This window comes from Heterocephalus glaber, unplaced genomic scaffold (assembly GCF_053883595.1).
Source record: "Heterocephalus glaber isolate CG9 unplaced genomic scaffold, H.glaber_assembly_v1.0 deba00001760, whole genome shotgun sequence".
Lineage (NCBI taxonomy): Eukaryota > Metazoa > Chordata > Mammalia > Rodentia > Bathyergidae > Heterocephalus > Heterocephalus glaber.
The window spans coordinates 7,623,236-7,642,317 of NW_028258457.1; the positions used below are offsets into that span (position 1 = coordinate 7,623,236).

At 40.5% G+C, this 19,082-nt stretch overlaps 1 protein-coding gene across 1 annotated transcript; it reads right to left on the reverse strand.

Moving 5' to 3' along the window:
• Positions 1-550: 550 nt before the first annotated feature.
• LOC101719819 (uncharacterized) lies at positions 551-18,898 on the reverse strand. Its single transcript, XM_021244823.2, is given in 5 exon segments — positions 551-4,107; positions 4,110-5,680; positions 6,390-6,450; positions 6,744-6,870; positions 17,212-18,898. Coding segments are annotated over 5 exon segments (1,821 nt in total). The 5' UTR covers positions 17,215-18,898; the 3' UTR covers positions 551-4,048.
• Positions 18,899-19,082: the final 184 nt, after the last annotated feature.

Sequence of the window (19,082 nt, forward strand, 5' to 3'; positions counted from 1 at the left end):
AAGAAGGGAGAAGAGTAAAAATAATCAAGACACAATATATATACTTACCAAGTCCCCAGGATGAATGTAAGTACCATGTATCACCAGCATAGGCTAATAAAATTTTTTAAGACTAGAACATAATCAAAAGGATAGTCAATTCTTTCCACTTTATCTCATTTTGTGTTGAACGATTTACAACAGTGTACTTCCTGTGAGTCACATGCTCTCTTCCTCATGAGGCAAGATAATGACGACTGTGCCCTGGGATGTCGTTCCTGGGAAGGGCTTTTGTATACGCAACTAGGGACATGGGAATCAAATGCAGCCATGGGCCTTTGTCTTCAATTGAGCACAGCACCATTTGGATTATCCAGGACAGGTACACATTTATTCTACCTCTTTTATGTCTGTGCTCATCTGAGCTTGGTGGCTTGTGTTCTATGTAGACCGACTCCCAAGTTCCTTCTGCAATGGCAATATCTGTGTTTAGACCACTGCCCACACTTTCCAGCATCTGCACTTTGGTGTCTGTGGGATGGCCATGTGCTTATCCTCAGCCCAGATGAGTCTAGACCGAGCACGTGTGTAGCATGGAAAATGGCCAAGTTGCCATGCTGTTACAAATACCTGAGAAACTTCAGGTGTCGGGGGAAGTGAGGAGCCCTCAAAGTTCTGCACTATAGAATTGACCAAGTGGACCAAGCCTTCTGTAATCACCTCTCAAGCATACACTGTTCTGAAGCACAATGGTCTCATTTCTAGTTACTGAGGGCTAGGCCTCTGCAACAAACCTGTTTTAGCCCATGCTACCTGTTGCTGAAATTCTCTGGTGACATCTTGTTTCACATCCTCCTCATCTCATTTTTTTCCCACTCAGTGCAGTAGGGGGACCACTGGGAGCCCTGTGATTACTCCAAGCTTTCCACGAACCAGGGAAGGTTATCCCCTAATAATAGGACCTCTCATAAGATGCATTCTGGTTATAGCCCTCAGAATTTTTGCAGAGTTCAACGTCAAGTTGTGTGGCAGGAGTTGCATTCAGATCTAATCCTGCAGCTAGGGTAAAAGCTTGTGTAGATCAGGGCTTTTAACAACAGTTTGCTGGCCAGTTTGTAATGTACAGGGATCCCTGCTTTGGCCACTTCGGTTTGCAGCTTGCAATCTCTGCCAAGCCAGAAGGCTGAGGCTGAAACTGAGAATTGTCCCGTACTCTACTCTGCATTGCTTTTATGGATTTCTGTGCTGTTCAAATTTCCTATCATTTACATGCCCAGACACTTCATTGCTTTTGCTGTATAGTGAAATAGCTTCTTTTGTTGGGATGAACCTTCTTAATCCCTGAATCACACAGGTTCTTTCATTCTGCCACCTAACACACATCTACTGTCTAATACATATCTTTACAACCATCTCCCCTTCACAGCTCATTATTATGGAACTTTTCAAGCATGTGGAATTGTAGCAACAGCGTAAGGCACCCCCTACTGACCCATCACCTAGCTCCAACCATGATGGACTTCTGCTGATCTTTTTTATTCCCATTTGCTCCCTAAACCACTCCCTTTACCATATTATTTTTAAGAAAATACTAGTCATTTTATTTTTTAATTTTTTATTAGTATATGTTTCCAGCACATAATGATCACGTTCATCTTATTCCACTTGCAAGAATCAGGTCTTTTCTAAATATAGCCACTCAGTCATGCTCACTGAGTTTTCATCACAGAATAAACATGACTAAAAATGGAGTGATAATATTCAGCTCTGAAGAATACGAAACATCCAGTATCTTTCTGACACAAGGAAAGTGCTTCCTGTATGATAGAGAGACAGGGTGAGGGCAGTCACCCCACAATGCAGTAGAGGAACAAACTCTCATCTAGTTTTCTGTTTCAGTGCTGAGCTTTATACTCTCACAGCCTCAGCCCAACTGGGCAAGGGCTCTACCACTCAGCTACATCCCCAGCCCCTCCTCTAGTTGCTTTGATGCCTATAGCTCTCATGCTACCAGGTATTCACATACAAATCCAATCTACAAAAGAGGGAAGCCAGAGAATCAGAGAATATTCCCAAGCATGACAGGCTTAAATCAGCTACCTGATATTCACACTAGGATTTGTAGGGAATTCCCAAGGACAGACATTTCATGTGGAGCTGATGTAGAAATGAGGACCTACACCTCTAAGAACATAAAAGACAACTGATTTGAGGTCAGTCTTGATGGACAAGCCCAAGAACAAGGACCGTGGGCTGCCAGTGGGCATCCATCCACATAGCCCATATACTTGTCTTCCTGTATAGCGGCTTCAAAAATCCAACAAATACCTTCTTCACTCTGCCTTCAAATTCTCCTTCAAGGTAGACTATTAGTAGATACAAACCATAAAGAGAATGGAAAATCTAACTACCAAAAAGACTCTGGCTCTTCAAAGTGAACTATTCAGGTAATAGCTGGAAAGAATGACAAAAAGTAAAGGGAAAAAGATTAAAATAATTATTCATATAAGACCATATTCTGTAATAAACTTTACAAGGACAACCTGGGCTACATAGTGAGTTCAAGGCAAGATTAAACTACACAGAGAGACACCCAAAAAAATAAAATCTGATGGCAATTCTTTATTAGCCATGAAATATAAACTTCTGTGTCCTTTAAAAAGTTTTCTCAGGCCAGGGATTTAGCTCAGTGGTTCCACTGCCTGCCTCGCAAGCGCAAGGCCACCAGTTCAATCCCTGGTACCAAAATAAAAGTTTTCTCTATAAGAAAATGGTAGAATATATAGGATGAGCAAAGGATAATTCAGAAACTGCCACATGAGCCAGTAACAAAGTCCCAACAATTAACAAACACTGGTTTTCAATGGCCCATTAACCACAGAATCCAATAACTGTATGAAAATTAAACCTCCCTGTAATATTAAAAATGCATTTCAATTCACCTCCAGATTCCATATATTTCAAAATTAACAAATAAAAATTGTATTAAGTGAGCCAGGCACCACAGCACATATCTATAATCATACCTATTGGAGAGGCTAAGGCAGGAGCAAGAAAGGAGCAAGTCAGATGCCACCTAGGCAATTTAGTGAGATCCTGACCCAAAAATTTAAAAGTGCTGGGGCTGTGGCTCACATTCCCTGGATTCAATCCCTAGTATTATGAAAATACAAAACAGTATTTAAGTGATTTAAGAAAAACTACTTAAACTCACAGTTGCTTCAAAAGTACTTACAAAATTATCTCACCTCAATGATTCTTTGAAGAAAGAAGTGATAGCCACAGTCCAAATATCCACATTAAAAATGAACCATTGGGCCGGGGATTTAGCTCAGTGTTTTCGCCGCCTGCTGTGCAAGCGCAAGGACCCGAGTTCGATCCCCGGTACCAAAAAAAAAAAAAAATGAACCATTGATAAAAAAAAAAATCAATTTATACCTTTTATGCCATTTCCTTCAGGATGTGTGCTTTTTGGAACATTCTGCATTATTTGCATCAAGGTTTTCATATTACTTCAATTTGTGTATTTTACTAAATTGGGAGTTGTCTTTATTGTTAAAATGGAACTCTTTCACACTTTCAAATTTTTAATCTAGTGTGCATGCTCTCCCTCTCTACCAGTCCTCCTTCCTTCCTCTTTCTCTAGTGCTAGTGCTGGGTTTAAACTGAGGGCCTTGTGATTGTGATGCAAGCCCTCTACTAAAGAGCTACACAACTAATCCCCAGGGAGCATTCATACCTGTTTCTGTAAGGATATGAGCCAACTGAAGGCTTCTGTATGCTACTTATATTCCTATCTATATTCTCTCCATTGTTCATGGCTTCAAACTTGTGGGACACAAAAGCAATTGTTATCATCTACATTTATAGGGTTTCTCACCAATATCCATTCTCAAATACGCTAGAAAGCTGCACAAAGAAAGCCTTCCCATATTCTTTGTATGAAGTGCCTCTCCAACACAAGCTCTTCCATGCTTTTCAAAGGACCTATAACAAATTAAGGCTTACCCACCCTTATTATATTTGTGCAGTTTTCCCTTCACAATGGGATCTTTGGTGTGTTCGAAAGTTACTGGATCGACTGAAAGCTTTCCCACACTTTGTACATGGATAGGGTTTTTCTCCAGTGTGAGTCCTTTCATGTTTTTGAAGGGTACTGGGACAACTAAAGGCTCTCCCACATTCTTGACATACATAGGGTTTCTCCCCAGTGTGAGTTCTTTTATGTATTTGAAAGGAACTAGAACTCCTGAAGACCTTTCCACATTCTTGACATTCATACGGTTTCTCTCCAGTGTGATTTCTTTCATGTATCTGAAGGGAACTGTAACGCCCAAAGGCTTTACCACATTGTGTACACTCATAGGGTTTCTCTCCAGTGTGAATCTTCTGGTGCCTTTTAAATGAACTTGGACAACTGAAGACTTTCCCACATTCTTTACATTCGTAGGGTTTTTCTCCAGTATGAGTTCTTTTATGAACTTGAAAGGAACTGGAACCGCGAAATGCTTTACCACACTGTTTACACTGATAGGGCTTCTCTCCAGTGTAGGGCTTCTCTCCAGTATGAGACCTTTCATGCATCTGAAGGTAGCAAGAACGACTAAAGGCCTTATCACACTGCTTACACTCATATGGCTTCTCCCCAGAGTGAGTCTTTTCATGTCTTTGAAAGGAGCTGGGACAACTGAAGGTTTTCCCACACTCCTTACATTCATATGGCTTCTCTCCAGTGTGAGTCCTTTCATGTATTTGAAAGGAACTGGCACTACTTAAGGTTTTCCCACACTGTTTACATTCAAAGGGCTTCTCTCCAGTGTGTAGTCGTTCATGTATTTGAAATGCACTAGAACTAATGAATATTTTTCCACATTCCTTACATTTGTGAGGTCCTTCTCCAGTATGTGTTATCATATGCCTTTGAAAAGGTGAGAGAGAAATGAAGGCTTTTCCACATACCTCACATTCATAGTATGCATTTGTCCTAGTATGCATTCTTTCATGTATTCGAAAAGAACTGAAACGACCAAAGGCCTTACCACATTTTTTACACTCATAGGGTTTTTCTCCACTATGAGTTCTTTTATGTCTTTGAAAAGTACTAGGACAGTTGAAAGCTTTTCCACATTCCTCACATTCATGAGGTTTCTCTCCAGTATGGGTTCTTTTATGTATCTGAAAGGCTTTGGAAGTACTTAGACTTTTACCACACTGTTTGCACTGGTAGGGTTTCTTTCTAGTGTGAATTCTTTCATGTACTAGAAAAGAATTGGAAGAATAAAAGGCTTTGCCACATGCCTTACATTTATAAGGTCCATCTTCACTGTGCCTTTCCACATGTCTTTGAAAGTTTGATACAGAAGTATAGAATTTTCCACATTCCTTACATTGATAGGATTTCTCTTCAGAACAAGTTCTTTCAGATTTTTTAAAGGAATCGTGAAAACTGAAGGCATTTCCACATTGCTTATCTTGATATGTTTTCTTTCCATCTTTATGTTCACATGTTTTGTGTTCAGTGTGAGCTCTCGTGTGCCTATTAAGGGATGAATGACCAATGCAGACTTCTCCACATACACTGTAGTCATAGGATTTTACAGCAGGAGTTTTCTTCCTGAGCCTGAGATCTGGAATCTGGCTGCAGGTTTCTCTACGTTGAGCACCTTTGACCCCTTCCCAGAGTCTCTCTACAACATGTCTTCTGTAAGAAAAGAGAAATATTATTAAAGCCTTTAGTATTGTTTTTATTTTCTGACAGGGTCTTCCTATGTTGCTCAGGCTGACCTCTAACTCACAATTCTCCTGCGTCAGCCTCCCAAGTACCTGGAATTACGAGCTACATCACCACACCTGGCCACAATTGCCTTTCTTTCTTCCTTTCTTCCTTCCTTCCTTGCTTTCCTCTCTTTTTTGTAGCACTAGGGATTGAACTCAAGTTTTGATACTGAGCTACACACTCAGCCCTTTTTGTCTTTTTTGACAAAAAAAAGTTGCTAAATTGCCCAGGCTGGGCTTCAACTTGCAGTTCTCCAGCCTCCAACTCCCAAAGTGCTGGGATTACAGGTACATACCACCACACCCAACTGTGTTTGTTTTAATAATTTATATTTACTAACAAGAACTACACTTATATTTTTAACATTTTAACCAGAGAAAGCAAGGGCTTATGTCCTCTCAGAATTGCTTGAGCACAATTTAAGTCCTCTGCGAGAGGTCTGGATCATAGCAATTATCAAAACATATGTGGGTTTTCCTAAAACTGTTTACAAGTGAACTAATATCTACATAACATGTAAGGATATAATTCTAGACAAAATGTTCAAGGCATACTGAAATGTGAAGTTGTGGTTATTGATTCTGTTACTGTGTTTTAATTCTAAGAACACTGCTTCCCTTATGAACCAAAATACCTTAGGTTTTTGCCAGGATTTTGGTACAGTTCTTCAATGTTCTGGTCTTCCCATTTTAGTCCTAAAATACAGACCCAGAAAAAGCATTATGGGGGCTGGGGATTTAACTCAGTGGTTCTGCTGCCTGTCTCACAAGCGCAAGGTCCCAAGTTCGATCCCCGGTACCCCCCCCAAAAAGCATTATGAACTGTTACAGCATTTAAACATGTATTAGATCCTAGCTTCATGATACACTGAGCCTTGCTGATGTATTTACCAAAGCATTCCCCTTTCATATTCTAAACAATTGAACCCCAGTAATAGCCAAGAAATACTCATTCTTTAAATGACTAAGTGAAGGAATGTTATCCTTACCTACAAAGGCCAGATTACTGAGAGTTTCCCGCATCACATCTCTGTATAGATTCTTCTGAAAAGGATCCAGCAAAGCCCACTCTTCCTGGGTGAAGCTCACAGCCACATCCTCAAAGGTCACCAAGTCCTAAAACATATTGCATATATGTAAATGAGAATGGGTGAGACTGATAGCTCTGGGGACCAACACACTCAATTCATAAATTCACATGATTCTGGTCTCCAGTTATTTCATGACTTGGTCATCAGACACACTCTGTCTCCTCCCACACACACAAAAAAGAAAGAATGGAGCCAAGTACCATAGTGGTACAAACTACTCAGGAGGTGGAATTAGGGGTACTGCTCAAAACCAAGGCCAGCATGGACAACAAAGAAAACCCAGAACCCAGGGGGAAAAAAGGAATGGGAGCTAGAGGTTTAGCCCTACTATAGAGCATATACTTAGCATGCATGAGGCCCTGGGTTTGATCCTTCAGGATGCCCATGCGTACACACACACATAGTAAAAATTGAACTGTTTAGAAAATGGAAAAGGACATAATTTGTCTACTTTCTTTGTTGTAATCTGAGTTTCAAGTCACAGATCTGGCAGCACCTGACAACCAGTAACTCCTCACAAAAGAGCCAGTCAAAATGCATGAAGACTTCAGGCAGCACGGCAGGCTAGAAAGGCTCAAACTGCTATAAAATGCTTTGGGAGTGCAAGGGAAGCACCCTGGTCTGAGACTGATTAGCTGAATGATTGAATGACTGACTGTGGAATTGGAAAATGAACCCAGAGGGAATTGAACTCTACCATGAGCCACATTCTCAGTCCTTTTTATGTTTTATTTTGAGACAGGGTAAGTTGCCCAAGCTGGCTTGGAACTTTCAATCCCCCTGCCTCAACCTCTAGAATAGCTGGGATTATGGGTATACACCACCACACTGGCTTGGCCTGGGATTTGCATTGAGGTTAAGGGATAAACTAGTGTGAGAGGGCAAGCTTACATGCACTGAATCACTTGTCACTGAAAAAGGAGGGAGTACTTCAGTTTCCACTATGGTGCATAAAAAGACACAAGGCAATACATACTCAAAGAAGAAAAAAGCAAATGAACCAAAAAATCAAAAACTTTTCCGACATCTATCAGAGAAATAAGTTCAGAGGGCAAGCGGCAGTCCCCAAATGGACACACAGAGACAAAAGATACAAGAAATAATCTATGGGAACAGAAACCTCTGTGAAAAGCAGCACAAGGGTGGGAAAAAACTAAACTATAACTAGTGAACTGCTAACGGCTGATAGGACAAACTTGAGAGGTAAAAATTACAGGGTGGGCTCCCCTAATTTGTTTTACCTCCAGAAACCCTGACAGCTGCTCCTAGTGAAGATCAAAGTCACTACCTGCTTCCAGGAGGAGAAAAATGTAGCCATCTTGAAATATCCCCGGAGATCTGTGTTCAAGTCCTTCCTTCAAGATAAACTGCAGGGCTGGGAATGTAGCTCAGTGGCAGAGTGCCATTCCTCTTCACTGAATGCGGCCCAGGCAAGCCAAAAAGTTGGACACCCACCAACCATCTTTAGATTACTTACAAAACCTAATATAAATGCTAGTAAATAGCTGTTCTACTGTATTGTTTGGGGAATAATGACCAAAAAGTAGTCTGTACATACTCAGTACAAAGGGGGATTATTTTCCCAGATATTGAGGGCTGTCTAAAAACAGAAACTTGTCTAGGACAAACCTTCTGGGGAAAGAGAAACAATGAAGTCCAACCCCCTCTAACCTTCCTGCACCAACTAAGGAGGGAGGAAGACTGAGAGGTCCTTATGAAAGTCACAATCCAGGGACACAGGCTTTGTAAAACTGAGGCCAAGCCACAGGATCAATGGAATGCTTTGCTTCACTTGCCCTGCAGCACAACACTGTCAGGGATCCTGTGTAACTGGAAAGCACCACTAAAAGAATGCAATTTGCAAAGTCTCTAGTGGAACAGAAAAAACTGGATTACACTGATGAAGTGGACACATTTCTAGAAACACAAAAAATCTAAGCCTAACTATAACTAATAAGGGTCATGAAGTAGAAATAAAAAATCCCCACTATGGTTAGAATGTTTGTCCCCTTCCAAAATTAATGTAGAAATGTTATCCTCAATGCAGGAATATGAAAAGGTGTGGGACCTTTAAGAAACAACTATGTCATGAGGGCTCTCCTCTGATTGACAGGATTACTCCCTTATGAAACAGCTGAAGAAAACCATGAAGACCCTTTGACTGTGAAGACACAGTAACATGGCACCAGGCCAGGCTTTCACCAGTTATCTAACCTACCAGCTTCAGATTAACAATTTCCCAGCCTCCAGAACTCTGAGAAATAAATTTCTGTCACTCACAAATTACCTGGTCCTAGGTATTCCGTTACAGCAACATAAACAAAGACACTGACAACAACAAAAAAAACTCCCAAATCCAAATAGTTTCATTGCTATTTTTTATCATTTTAAGAAAAATTAACACCAATCTTCTGCAAACTCAAATTACTGAAGAGTAGGGGATGCATCTATATTTATTTCTTCCTCCTAGTACTGGGGATGGAACACATAGCCTCGTGTGTTAGGCAAGTGTTCCACCACTGAGCTAATCTCTAGTCCGTAAGAGGCCAAAATTACCCTGAAAACAAACACTCTACAAGAAACATATTGATGCAAGTATCCTCAAACACTTACTCAAAGATGCAATAATCAAAACTGTACTGGGCAGGCACAGTGGAACAGGCCTATAATCCACCTACTTGAGAGGCTAAGGCAAGAGGACCACAAGTCCCAGGCCAGCTTGTATAACTTAATAAGACCCTGTCTCAAAATAAAAAATAAAGAATTGCGTTCACAGCCGCTGCCGCACCGCCGTCGCTCTCCAATGCCAGCGCCGCCTCTAGCTCGCCAAGCTCCAGCCAAAGGAGAAGGGGGTAAGGAGGTCCCTGTACCATGGCTCGGACAAAGCAGACTGCCCGCAAATCCACTGGTGGTAAAGTGCCCAGGAAACAACTGGCTACAAAAGCCGCTTGCAAGAGTGCGCCCTCTACTGGAGGGGTGAAGAAACCTCATCATTACAGGCCTGGGACGCTGCTACTCCGTGAAATTAGACATTATCAGAAGTCCACTGAACTTCTGATTCGCAAACTCCCTTTCCAGCGTCTGGTGCGAGAAATTGCTCAGGACTTCAAAACAGATCTGCGCTTCCAGAGCGCAGCTATTGGTGCTTTGCAGGAGGCAAGTGAGGCCTATCTGGTTGGCCTGTGTGCCATCCATGCCAAACGTGTAACAATTATGCCAAAAGATATCCAACTAGCATGCCGCATACGTGGAGAATGTGCTTAAGAGTCCATTATGGTGGGAAACATTTCATTCTCAAAAAAATTTTTTTCTCTTTTTCCTGTTATTGGTAGTTCTGAATGTTAGATATTTTTTTCCCATGGGGTCAAAAGGTACCTAAGTACATGATTGCGAGTGGAAAATAGGGGACAGAAATCAGGTATTGGCAATTTTTCCATTTTCATTTGTGTGTGAATTTTTAATATTAATGCGGGGATGTAAAGCATTAATCCAAGTCAAAATGTTTCAGTGAACAAGTTTCAGCAGTTCAACTATATAACAATTATAAATAAGCCTGTTAAATTTTTCTGGACAATGCCAGCATTTGGATTTTTTTAAAACAAGTAAATTTCTTATTGACGGCAACTAAATGGTGTTTGTAGCATTTTTATCATACAGTAGATTCCATCTAGTCACTATACTTTTCTGAGTTGTCTTACATGCTAGTACATGTTTTTAATGTTGTCTGTCTTTCTGTGCTGTTCCTGTAAGTTTGCTATTAAAATACATTAAACTGTAAAAAAAAAGAAAGAAAGAAAATAAAAATAAAAAATAAAAAGGGCTGGGGATAAAGCGTAGTGGTACAGTACCTTGGATTCAATCCTCAGTACTATGAATAATAATAATAATAATAATAATAATAACAAAAACAATCATAATATATGGCTAGGGATGTAACCCAATGCTCCCTGGGCTCACTCTCCAGTACTGGCAAAATAAAATAAAATAAAATAAAAAGGCCAGGGATTTAGCTCAGTGGTTCCACCGCCTGTCTTGCAAGTGCAAGGACTCGAGTTCGATCCCAGGTACCAAAAATTAAATAAATAAATAAAATAAAAAGCAAATATAACAAACCACTATCCTGTGTACTAGTATAAAGACAAAGAGATGGACAAATGGAATATGTAAGCCAGAAAGATACCCTCACAAATAAGGTAAAATGGTTTTTGACACAAATGCCTATTTCAATAGGAAATAGTCTTTTCAAACACTGATGCTGCATGCAGAAGTACACTGGAAGCACATCATGGGTCAGAACGTTGCTGATTATATATATGCATTGCCTAATGGAAGAAGATGAAGATGCTTACAAGAAACAGTTCTCTCAGTACATAAAGAACAGTGTAACTCCAGACATGGACGAGATGTATAAGAAAGCTCATGCTGCTATACGAGAGAATCCAGTCTATGAAAAGAAGCTGAAAAGAGAAGTTAAAAAGAAGAGGTGGAACTGTCCCAAAATGTCCCTTGCCCAGAAGAAAGATAGGGTAGCTCAAAAGAAGCCAAGCTTCCTCAGAGCTCAGGAGCGGGCTGCCGAGAGTTTTCTATGAAGATTTTTCAGATGACAACCAATAAACTTATTCATCAAAAGAAAAAACTGGTGCTGCGAAAACTGGATAACCACATGCTAAACAGAGAAACTGAAATTAATATAGCTGTTCCAGCTGTTAGATTTCTACATTTATTTAATCTGTCTTTATTCAATTTTTTAAAATATCTGTTTATTGGCCTGGGTACTTAGCTCAGTGGCACCACTCCTGCCTCCTGAGTTCTATCCCTGGTACCAAAAAGGAAAAATATCTATTTATTTTTTGATGCTGGGGATTGAACCCAAGGCCTCACACCTGCTAAGCACACACACTATCACTCTGCTAGCTACACCTCAGCCCCTGTCTATTTTTAAATTGACAAAAACTGAACACATTTATCGGATACAATATTATGTTTAAAAATATGTATACATTATAGAGTAGGTAAATTGAGCTAATTAACATATGCATTACATCACAAATTGATATTTTGCTGTGAGGAGAATACTTAAAAATAATACTCAGCTAAATGTGATGGCACATGCCTGTGATCTCAGCTCTGAGGGACCCTGAGGCAGGAGAATCTCAAATTCAAGACCAGCCTGGATAACTCAGTGACTTCATGAGACTATGTCTCAAAAAATAAAAACAGATGGGGATATAGCTCGGTCCAAAGGCCCTAAATTTAATCCCCAGTACCACAAAAACAAACAAAAGTAAATTGATAAAATTTTATACCATACACAAAAGTGAAATCAGAATGAATCAAGAACTTAAAGGTTAAGAGCTAAAACTGAACAATTTAGAAGAAAACATAAGCAAAGGTTTTCTGACACTGGGCAGGGATGGTGGCACATGCCTATAATCCCACCACTCGGGGAGGCTGAGGCAGAAGGATCACAAGTTTGAGCCCAGCCTGGGCAACTTATTGACTTAGCAAAACCTTGTCTCAAAACAAAAACTTTGGCTGGATGTGGTGACACAGGCCTGTAATTCCTGTAGTCAGGAGGCTGAAGCAGGAGGATCACCAAGAGTTCAAGGCCAGCCTGGGCCACATAGTGAATTCAAGACCAGTCTGAACTACAGAGAGATCCTGTCTCAAAAAAATTTTTAAAACCTGAAATCATAGCAAGAGATACAAAAAAATATGTATGAGAAGTCAAGGAAATAAAAGGTAGAGAATAACAAGAAATAAAATTCTCCTTCCCAAGAAATGAATCCCTCCCCTCCCTTCTCCCCCACCCTCCCCACACTGTTTCCTTTCTCATGGTGAATCTGCTATAGGTTCCAGAAAAGCAATTTTTTAAAAAAGAAAAGGGGAAATATGTCTTTTTGGGGGGCTCCTTGTACAATGTAATGGGTTCCATCCCTAGCACTTCAAAAGAAAAAGGAAGAGTGCCTTTCTTCACAGATGGCATGATTGTCTAGGTAGAAAATCCCAAAGAACCAATATAAAATTACTAGAACTAGCTGGGGATTTAGCTCAGTGATTCCACTGCCTGCCTCTCAAGCTAAGGACCCGAGTTCGATCCCCGGTACCAAAAAAAAAAAAAAAATTACTAGAACTAGTAGAGATTGTAGTGAGGTTGTAGAACAGCAAATTAAGAACAAAAGCAATGGACAACTGGATTTGTAATTAAAACCCCAGCACCAGAGATGGAGGGAAGAGGAGAAGGGAAGGGATAAAAATAAGGAATTGAGATGTGTTATGTAAATTTAACAACTCTAGAGAAGGAATGCTAAGATTATGTACTGCAAACATTTACCAAAAAAGGAAGAGGGGGCTGGGGATTTAGCTCAGTGGTTCCACCACCTGCCTCACAAGCGCAAGGTCCCGAGTTCAATCCCTGGTACCAAAAAAAAAAAAAAAAAAAGAAAAAGGAAGAGGATCAAGGGAGAGGTGGAGGAGGAAAGGAAAGGAGATTAAAAAAAAGAATTTAAAATGTTATGCACATGTACCAACTTCCTAAAAGGAATGTAAACATTATGTACTACACACATGTACAAATAAAATTTAAATTTTTTAAAAAACAAAAAAACATTTAAAGCCAAACATCATTTATACAGGACAAAAAGAAAAAAGAAAAGAAACAAAAAACCTACGGTCTTAGTCGGGGCCAGTCTATCAAAATACATCATACTGGGCCAGGGATTTAGCTCAGTGGTGCCATGGCTGCCTTGCAAGCACAAGGTCCTGAGTTTGCTCATAGTTCTACCAACTAGAAAGTCCAAACTTAAAGCACTATTACATATGGCACCTGTTAAGTATTGTATCTATGAGATAGGTTTCCGAGCCAGCAGCTTCTAGCTGTGTCCCACCCTCCCCCCTTCCACCCTTCCCTTGATACCTTTTTTTTTCTTTTTTTGTACATGTTTGCAGTACATGTTTACATTCCTTGTGTGGAGTTGGTGCATGTGAGGACACAGATAGAAGGTGCTATCTCTGAAACAAGCCCTCTCTGGCCTCTTTTAGGACAGTAATCTCATTATGGGGGATCTGCTCTCATGACCTAATCACAACATTAGGCCTAGGTTCCATCCCCAAGGCTACCAAAAAAAGAAAGAAAAAAGAAAAATTAGTTATAAATTAACAATTAGTTATAAACATTAGAATCAAAATTTACATAGAAAGGCAAAAGATCCAAAATGACCAAGACAATAACCTTAAGGGTACAACATTGACATGACCTGACTATGAGAGTTATGTGAAGCTACAGTACTGGAAACAGTGTGGTGTTTGCAAAAAAAAGGCAGTAGGTCAACAAAAACAAACCACGGGGCTGAGGATTTAGCTCAGTGGTTCCACTGCCTACCTTGCAAGCACAAGGACCAGAGTTCGATTCCCAGTACCAAAAAAACCCAACAAACAAAAAAACCCCACAAATTAACAAACCACAAATAAAATCACACAAATATGGCCAACTGATCTTTGATGAAGGAGCAAAGGCAATGCAATGGAGAAAGCTGTCATTTCAACAAACGATGCTGAGAAGCCTAGATATCCATAGAGAAATGAATTAGACACAGACCTTAAAAGTTTCATAAAATTAACTCAAAATCAATGATAAATCCAAATAAAAGATGCAAAATTCAGAACTTGTAGAACGTAACACAGGAGGCAATTTAAATGACCTTGGATTTGGCAATGAGGTTTGAGATGTAACAGTAAAAGTATGATGTATTAATCAGGAAACATAAATTCAACCTAAGTAAAATTTTGTTTTGCTGAAGACAATGTTAAGAGAATGAAAACACAGGCCATTGCCCAGGATGAAATTTTGGCCAAAAAACCTTGTTTTTTTAATTTTGTTGGAGTTTTTTTGTCTTGCCGTAGGTGGGGACTGAACCCAGGGCCTTCACACTGAGCTACATCTCCAGTCCTTTTTTATTTTTCATTTTGAGACAGAGTCTCACTAAGTTGCCCAGGCTGGGTTCAAACTTAGAATCCTCCTGCTTCAGCCTCCCAGTGCTGCGATGACAGATGTGCAACACCATGCCCAGCTGCATTCCATTCGTTACTTTTTTTTTTTTTTTGGTATGGGGGATAAACTCAGGACCTTGCCCTTGCGAGGCAGGCAGCAGAAGCACTGAGCTAAATCCCTGGCCCCATATTCATTCAGTTACTTTTAAAACAGTAAATACTCAATATTTGAAGAATCCAGCAAAATCACCAAAACTCAGTATTTTTGTATACACATGGAAAGCATTTATATTTAATAGCAAGCTCTAAAAGCATGAGTATCTATGTAATTCAGACAATAAAGATGTCATTTCATTATCCATGATAAATCACTTAGTAAACATTAATCATATTTGAACACTTTTAGGTGTTGCCAAGCCCTGTCCTGTATGATTTACTATGAATCCATAAGTCCAGATAAAAGAAAACCGAATTATTTATTATCACAAATTCTCCACCCAGCAAAGAAAAAGAATAGATGATGTTAAGTCTTTGTAATTCACCAATCTATTTTACTACACTTTTGGGGAAATGTACTTATTTTTCTATGGTTGTCATGGAAAAGAGATTTTCCTTTAGTTCTTTCCCCTGTAGCATTCTCCAGGCTAAACCCTGGAATTGCATTTAAAATCACACAAATGAGCCAGGCATGGTGGCACTCACCTATAATCCAAGCACTCAGGAGGCTGAGGCAAGATGTATCACAAGTTCACCCGCTTGGGCTACAAAATGAGTTCAAGGCCAGCCTAAACTACATAGTGAGACTCTTGTCTCAAAAAAACAATAATAATAATAATAACCACAGAAATGAAAAGAACACACCTGAGAAACTTACTACATGTCCTCTGGGGAAGAAAAAAGTAAAAGTTTTCACAGGGTATATATATTGGCACACACCTGTAATCTCAACATTCCAAAAGGTTGAAGCGGGAGGTTCACAAGTTCCAGCCTGGGCAACTTAAGAGATTTGGCAAGATCCTCTCTCAAAATAAGAAACAACAAGGGCTGGAGATGTAGCTCAATGCAAAGCACTTGGGTTTAATCCCCGGTGCTATATATTTATATATATCAAATAGAATGTAAAACCAATGTTTTCTGTAATCTACTTGCCACCCCCCTTAGTCTTTTTTGGAAACATTTTATTGTACATTTTAAGCCATACTGATAAAATACATTTTACAGTTAATGAAATTTGAAGCTGAAGTAAATGGAAAAAATCCTTTCAAGGTGACAGAGAGGGGCAGTTCGGACTGGGAATCCAAACATACCCGAAACTAGTGTCAAGGCAGGTCATTCTACCAACAAGGTCAGGAAGTTGTTCTCTGCTTTACTCTCATGTGAAAAGTCCACAAATAAAGTTCACAGATAAGAGTGCTTGCCCAGCATTTGAGAGGCACTAGGTTTGATCCTCAGCACTGGAGGGGGGAAAACCCACTACATGTATTTTATTTGGTTGGGTTTCTGATTGCTTTTTTGAGAGTTTTATAATCCAGGGCCACCTTCAACTCGCTATGCAGCCCAGGTTGGTCTCTAGCTCAAATCCCCGGTCTCTGCCTCTCAGGTACTGGGATTACAAACCTGCACTACCATGCCTGGCTTTTTTTTTTTTTTTTTTTGGTACCGGGGATCGAACTCGGTCCTTGAGCTTGCGAGGCAGGAGGTGGAACCGAGCTAAATCCCCGGCCCTGCCTGGCTTTTTTTAAGGCCAGCACTTCTCTCTCGGAAAAAAATGACAATTACAATACCGCGTCCGAGGCTGGATGTGTAGGTCAGGGAACAACGCTTGCCTACTATGTACAAAGTTCTGCGCCCCATCCCCAGGGCCGCAAAAACAAAAACATAAACAAAAGTACAATGCTTGCGTTTGACGTATTGAGTGACGGTCCTATAGTTGATAACGGTATGAACTGGAGAGGAGAATTTGGGATTTGGGAATATGGGGAGAGATCCAGAAATTTAGAGATTCATCACCAGTCTAGAAAGAGGTAAACTGGAGAAATGGGTCGTAGATTTGGAGTTCTTTCCCGTAAACGTAAGACTCAGAAAAAAATAGGCTCCAATGAGTAAAGAAGGACTGGGGATGTCAAAGTCCACAACTCTTCAGGGTACCAAACCCTGCCCGCAAGTAGAGGTGCCCCATGACCGCCCGCCGCCGCCGCCGCACGGGGGGCTCCGGACCAGACCAAGTCACCGCGCAGGGAGAGAACAGGTAAGTCCCGGGGTCCCGGCTGCCAGCCCAGCCCCGCTCACGGCGGGCGCGGGGTAACCAGGGCCCCGCCATAGCCGGTTCCAACCTGACCCTGTGCCCCCGTCTCGAGACCCCTGTCCCCGGAATCACCATTTCCTAGCTTCCAGAGCCTCTGGGGTCCTCCCTTCGGCTGCCGTACAGGTCAGAGCGCGATAGACGCCGGATCAGAGCCACCTAAGGTGGCTTAAAGTCGTGACACGCTTTCCAATGGGCGACCGGAAGGCACAGCGAGCCTCACATCCCTTTACCCAGCGGCCCCCCTCGACTGCCTTTTCAGTGGCGCGCCTGATTGGACAGTTCCTATGACGGGTCCTGCCCCCTCAGTATGAATGACGGTGAGGAGGGAGGTGACGTAGCCCAATTTGGCTCCCCGCTGCCCACCACATTTACATTTAAGTAGAACTTTTTTTCCTACTCAGGGAACTGACAATGGAGTCTTTCCGTGGCTCCTTCGAAAAGAAGAGGAAGGGGGCGGACACGACAGGTGTGCGCAGAGAATTACAAATTCCATTTTCACATTAGAGGGGGCGCTTAGACTGGGCGTATTGAATCCCGCTCGACTAACAAATTAATATGCTTTATGAAGTTCTGAGGCATGCTGTTTACACAAGAATTTTTTTCTTACGCTTCTTTTTTTTTGGGGGTACCGGGGATCGAACTCGGGTACTTGCTCTTGCGAGGCAGGCAGCGGAACCACTGAGCTAAATCCCCTGCTTTCTTATGCTTTTCTTTATAGATGGAACCCATGGCCTTGCACGTACTAGGCAAGCACTCTACAGTAGTCCTGGAAGCAAATTTCTACTCGATAATTTTTGATAACTTTTGAAGGTGGTCCTACCACAGCAGACTGAAATGTAAATGGCAGTGATGTCTCTAAGACAAACTGAATTCCTATTTCACTGATACAAGGAAGCAGTAAAAGGCTGTGTAAATTTTGGATGCACGTTCATACTCATATTCTTAAAAAATTGGATCAAAATTATTTATTGGAACCTGTTTGCTGAGACATAATACACATATTTTAAATTTTCAGCATAATTCACTTACACTTGCAATCATCACCAATTTTAGAACATTTTCATCACCCTTAATAAACCCTGTACTCATTAGCTGTCACTTCTGTATTTTCCTATCTTCTTCCTGTAAACCCTCAAAAAACACTAATCTATTTTCTATCTGGATAGTGACTTACTCTGAACTTTTATATGAAGGGGATTAGGTAATCTGTGGTGTTTATGAATTACTTTATTCACTTTACAGTTTTTTTCAAGGGACATCTATATTGTAACAGGTATCACTACTTCATTTATTTCTATGGCAAGTAATATTCCATTGTATGGATACAACATATTATCTATCCATTAATAAACACAGGCTTTATTTCCTGCTTTTGAACATTGTGAATACTGTAGCAATTTATGTGGACATATGTTTACATTTATTTTAAGCCCAGAGTTCAAGACCAGCCTGGAAAACATGGGGAGACCTCATCCCTTAAGAAAGTGGAGTGAAAAACTGTTACCAGGGGTGTCCAAGCAATAAAAATAACCAAAATGGCCCTCTAGTCATGAATATATTGACTAGTTTTTTGCAAATTAGATTTATCTCAACTCTACCTTCTTTCTAGATAAGAACTATTTAATTACCAGTGATACAATTATGTTCATCTCCAACCATTCAATACAGGAACTGAATAGCAATGAAATCATCAAACATAAGCTCAAGTCCAAAGAAGTCCTTTTTAATACCCTATTACTGATGCTGTCTAGTTACTGATGGTCAGTGGTCATTCTATGATTGATGTTTTAGATACTGTGGACAAATGAGAAACTGGTTTATGAAAAAAAAATTAACTATATTAAGAAAAAAAATTTTCCCAAGGAAAACAATACCCAATCTTACCCAATGCACCCAGTAATATTAACTCAGAATATATGATGTTAACTTGACAAAATTATAAA